At 38.4% G+C, this 5,765-nt stretch overlaps 1 protein-coding gene across 1 annotated transcript in view; it reads right to left on the bottom strand.

Moving 5' to 3' along the window:
- Positions 1–2,157: 2,157 nt before the first annotated feature.
- The window catches only part of LOC107733672 (RAC-gamma serine/threonine-protein kinase-like), a 23,264-nt gene continuing 19,656 nt past the window's right edge, over positions 2,158–5,765 (bottom strand). The window contains exon 13 of the mRNA XM_016545402.1: positions 2,158–4,849. Coding sequence (XP_016400888.1) covers positions 4,764–4,849 — 86 coding nt within the window. The 3' untranslated portion in view covers positions 2,158–4,763. The remainder of the gene's footprint in view (positions 4,850–5,765) is intronic.

Below are 5,765 nucleotides of genomic sequence, written 5' to 3'. Positions count from 1 at the left end.
TTTTGGAAGCTGTGATACTTTTTTTCAGGATTCTTTGATGAATAAAAAGTTAAAAAGAACAGCATTTATTCAAAATATAAATCTTTTCTAACAATATAAATCTTTATCATCACTTCTTAACGATTTAACACATCCTTGCTGAATAAAAGTTTTAATTTCTTTCAAAAAAAGAAACAAAAATTTACTGACCCCAGACTTTTGAACTGTAGTGTATATTGTTAGAAAATATTCTATTTTAAATAAATGCTCTGCTTTTTAACTTTTTATTCTGAAAAAAAGTATCACAGGTTCCAAAAAATATTAAGCAGCACAACGGTTTCCAGCACTGATAATAAATCAGCATATTAGAATGATTTCTGAAGGATCATGTGACACTGAAGACTGGAGTAATGATGCAGAAAATTCAGCTTTGCATCACATGAATTAATTAGATTTTAATGTATATTAAAATAGAAAAACGTTATTTTACATCATAATAATATTTCACACAATATTACATTTTTTCCCTGTATTTTTGATCAAATAAGCTTTGATGAGCATAAGAAACTCCTTTAAAAAACAAAAAATCGTTCTGATCCCAAACTTTTGAACGGTATATATATCAGTCATAAAAAAACACAAAAAAAATAAATGAGTAAATCATATAAAATATAAAATGAGAATTATTTACAATTATAATTTTATTATATAGATTCTGAGGTGTGCTATGATTAATCATAAATGTTTTGTCTGGAGCAAGTCAAAGAGACACGACTCAAGCCACAGCAGATTGACGTAGTGCTTTATTTAAGCAGTCTGTAAGAAGGAAAATAATGTGCATCCCTATCATATACATTTACGTGTAAAAATACTAGGATGTACTGTGTACAAAAACAGTTTCTTGCAGATAAGCTTTCCACATCTGCGTGGGCCCTATACTGTATTCAAGGAAATAAACTTTTTTTTTTTTTTCTATGATGGATGGTAATACAGTTCTTTTTATATATATTTTTCTGTTAATCCCTTCCATGTAAAATTCTTAACCACATGACTAGTTCTTAACATGGATCTAATGACAGAGCTAGCAAGGTCAAGAAATGTCACAAACTCTAACGCTACATGGACATAAAATGTTTTTTTTTTCTTTTTGTCTTTTTTGTTTTTAAATAAATACTTTACAATTCATGCTCATTCATAATACACTACCAGGAGCGCAATATAGAGAAAGTCTGTTGTAGACAGTACAAACAGTAGCAGCAGTGTGCACACAGATGTGCGCTTAGGAGGGATGAAGCCCGTGCCGCCCATGTCTCCATGGGTCCCTTCCTCACACTAGTTCAGTATTCAGGGAATAATGACTTCAGGTTGGGCTTACGTGTGTCTTTATTGTCCTCTGAAACTCTTGAAGTGGTGAACGTTTCTACAACACTAGAGCATTTGGGAATCTTGGGAAATGTTAGTCTGTCTGTGTCTCCTGGCAGCATTTCAGGTCTATCCACATCCACACCGTTACATATTACAGAGCACAATCACTCAGGAAAGTAATGTAGCATGAGGTCCATGAGGGGCCAATCTGTGCTTTCAAGTATTTTCTTTTTTCCTCTCGTTTTATTTTCCTTTATTCTTTTTTTGTTTGTTTTGTTTTTCCCAAAGCAGGGACCTTTTTTTTTCTTATGCTGAGCTATATAAAAAGAGCAATGGGTATGACAGTGCTACTACAGGCAGATACAAAGCCAAGTGTTAAAATATGGAATTACAAAAGTGTATGATTGATTTGGCCAAAGCCAAAGGTCCTTCCGCTGTTTAAATGATGTATTACCAACAAACATCTTTCACATGCAAGATACCGCTCCACTGAACATCACCATTCTCTGCCTCTCCATGTCTTGAGGAAAACCCTTTGGTCCCTCACAAGTGCATATTAAAGTTAATGGAATGGTCCAACAGCATCACAGTATGACTGAATAATCCTACTGAGTACAATCTGTACGATCACAAATCTGAAGTGAAAAAGCAAAAACAAAGGAGCAAAAAATACAAAATGAGTGCTTCAAAATGGATGTTACCTAACCAGAAAATGTAAAACAAGACACAAATAGTTGAAAAATATTTGTTATTCACTGATAAATAAAAGTAACAAAACAAACAGAATTGAACACCAAAAAAACTAAATGGTCAGCAGTCTAAAAAGCCCATTAAATTAAACCGGGTAGTTCTTTAACTTTTTTTTTTTCTTCCTCTCAAAAACAATAAATAAATAAAACAAGAAAAAGGAATGAGGAAAAAGACAAACGTGTAAGTTGGAAGACTGACACAAACAGCGAATTTTCCCACAGTACCACCGCTGTGCGGTCAGAAAACATTATTGGGTTGGACATCACAGTTTGAATGCAAGAACATCCTCAAGCTCGACTGAAATCAGTAATCAGTAGGCAATAGAGCAACAGTACCATGCTACAGCATCTCACATTACACCACTGGATAATTCACAATGCTCACAATCAACGCAGGCATTCTGGCGGAAAGCTCAGTTTGGCGTGAGGGATTTGAACAGAAACTTTCTGAATCATCCTTAACCAGTCGTCATCAAATCCATGCCAGTCCTTAACAAACATGCAAGAAACCTCAGTTCAGACGCCCCACTCTAACAAACCTTGTTCTACATCACATTTCATATACACACCACCCAAACTCACTCCTTCCTCGTGTATCACTTCCCTCTTCACTAATGTCCCACTTCAATATGAATATTCTCACCCCCAACCTCATACCTGGGCTGCACTTGGCCAAATTTCCCCAAAAAGTGCCAAATCGGATAGAAATTAAAGATTTTGCCATTCCTGCCCAGATTAAACTGACACACTAAACGCAACAGCAACATGCACAAGAGCCATCTTTACACGCACACAAAACAAACCCCACACAGACAGCAGGTTTTATTGCCAAACACTATCAGGAAATGTACTGCATATATCAAATTATTACTCAATAATCCAGATATTTCTCTCTGATCCCATTTAAAGAACACGGTCCATCTCAACTCATTCATCACTCACCAGGTTTTCTCAACTATCTTAACAAGCTTCATCCAAGTAAATCATCAGTCTGCAACCAGAAACATTTTATGCTCATAAATCATATATACAAGGATTTTTATGCTAATATCTGATTGGCGTACGAGTCTGTGATGGATGGATTTGATTTGTGGACTACTGTATTTCGGGAAGGAAAGTGAACATGATATTAGATGTAGCGAAACACATTAGCACTCAAAACTGTTTGAAAATAGCATCTGACTTATCAATATCTGCATTCATGCAAAATGATTCCTTGTTCACAGTCCTGCCTTGAAACAACGAGAATGTGCAGTGTCATGTTTAAATGCTCATTAAAAGGTCAAGCAAAGCACAATGGAGTGCGTGTCCTGCTCTGTTACAGACTTCAACATACAGTAACCCATCTGAAGGAATCAGTATGGTCTTTTACAGCCCTTTCATTGGTGGAAAGACGAGCAACACATTTCAACATCACTCAGACTGCTCACAATGTTCAAGAGGATAGTCAAACTCCTGTGGGGAAATAAAACAGAGAACAACACTACACTGGTGTGAAGAGAAAACGGTTCAGGGAAAACTAAATAAAAAAAACAAATGAAGGCCTTTGCAGTGACCCATCTACATTCATAAGCCTTTTTAGGTGCATTTATTTCATTCAAAAAAGGAGACTCAGAAAGCACTCTTAATAAACGCAAGGACAAACAAAAAGACAAAAATAAATTCACTTTGCTTAAATACATTTTCTTTTTTAATTACTTATTTTCTTATAAAACAAAAAATAGTGCTTCCTGTCGTTCTTTCCATTAATGCTGGCTTTGTTGTTGTCGTTGTTACACTGATTGCACTATTGAGCATTGAGTTGAAAGGCTTTCTCACAACTGTTCTTAAAACAGTTTGGGCTTTGGGGGAATTCAGTCTGATCATCAACTGTACGTCACAGCTGTTTATCGGTGCATAAAACATTCCACATCAGTCAAACGTGCCATTTTTTCCATCAAAAACTGGGACAATGCTTTTAGGGGATGATATGTAAGAAATAAAGCCTTCGGTGAATACATTTGAGTGAGCATTTCTAACGGGCAGTTTTAGTGAGGGTTTAGCGCTGCATAGCTCAGGTCCACAGGGCTTTGTACGGAGGAATACTGAGTTACGGAACAGTGAGGGGTAAAGCTAGTCCTGAACACAGATGTCCTCTGTGAAGCCTGAGTAAACCATTTATGGCAGTTTTGACTTTATATAACAGAAGGTGAACCTTAAAAACAGTAACAACAGAAGCAGCTGAGACTGGAGCGGTTTTGAGTAGTTATATCACATGTACCTGGAATTGCAAAACCCATGTGAATCTCTAGCCATGCAGTTGTATGTATTTTTCTGAACTAAATGGATGTCAAACACCTTGATACTAGTTCCCAATGAATCAGGAATGTGGAGCAACGTCTCAAATCAAAGAGAGAAACACAATAAAGACAAAACTCCTAACAAACAGCAAAAGTTCTCCCATCATGACCCAACCTTTGGGCTGGAGCTGTAAAGATGTTTGAGCGGGCTGGACCTCGGTTCGACCCGACGTGCAAATTCCCGTCACCCTAAATCAGAAGTTTCCCTTGGTCTAGCTAAACAAATGAAAGAACCAAGATGGACGATGGAGGGTCAAAAGGGCCGGGGCTGACCAAAATTTGTTCCAGTGGGAACCTTGATGAGGACGAGGCAGTGTCGGCTGCGTGGCGCTCACTCTCTCCCACTGGCAGAGTAGGAGAACTGGGGGAAGTGTGGCCGTCGCTCGTTGTCCATGCAGTCCATCCCATCTTCATCGACTGCGGAGAGGGGCACAGGAGTAATCGGTCAGGAGCAGCTAGGCTAACAATACCAGTCATTTTCAACAGGCTCATGCAAATAAAATGTTTTCTGCAGTTAGCCGTGAAGAAAACTTTATCTGAGCCACTTTTACACTTCCCATCAGGTCACAAAAAGCCTGCAATATGCCAAAAAACTGGCACCCACACACTTACAGGAAACAAGCTGTTGAATATGGAGTCTGTGGAAAACTTAACAGTTTGCAGGCGAAAACAAGGTTGTTACTTTTATTAAAAGGGTTATGAAGACAACATTTAATTGGTCCCTGTGATGAGTGGGGCGGGGCCGAGAGCCGTGGGAGCAGAGCGAGGCAGGTGTCGCTCATTATCATTTACTCCACCGGCCTCACTCCGCTCCCACAGCTCTCGGCCCCACCCCACTCGTCACAGTCCCGCACATCATAAATATCGACAGGCATTTTACATTATCATATAATTTAATAAATGTGTGTACAATCAAGGTCGCTGATGGAAAAAGTAGTTTACCTCTATGATTCATTTTTAATGAGCCGAAAAGAATGCACGTCACACCTCTGTTCAACAATTTGCACTGGCTACCAGTAGCTGCTCGCATAAAATTCAAGGCATTAATGTTTGGCTACAAAACCACCACTGGCTCTGCACCCCTTTACCTAAATTCATTACTTCAGACTTATGTGCCCTCTAGAAGCTTGCGTTCTGCAAGTGAACAGCGCATTATAGTGCCATCCCGAAGAGGCACAAAATCACTTTCACAGACTTTTAAATTAAATGTTCCCTCCTGGTGGAATGACCTGCCCAAATCAATCCCAGCAGCTGAGTCCTTAACCATCTTCAAGAAACAACTAAAAACACACCTGTTCCACCTTTATTTGACCCTCTAACTCTAGCACTTTCT

The sequence above is a fragment of the Sinocyclocheilus rhinocerous genome, unplaced genomic scaffold, assembly GCF_001515625.1.
Source record: "Sinocyclocheilus rhinocerous isolate Xijiao unplaced genomic scaffold, SAMN03320098_v1.1 scaffold789, whole genome shotgun sequence".
In the NCBI taxonomy this organism is placed as follows: domain Eukaryota; kingdom Metazoa; phylum Chordata; class Actinopteri; order Cypriniformes; family Cyprinidae; genus Sinocyclocheilus; species Sinocyclocheilus rhinocerous.
Note: the sequence above shows the minus strand (reverse complement) of the source record. Positions and strands in the feature narration are given on the sequence as shown.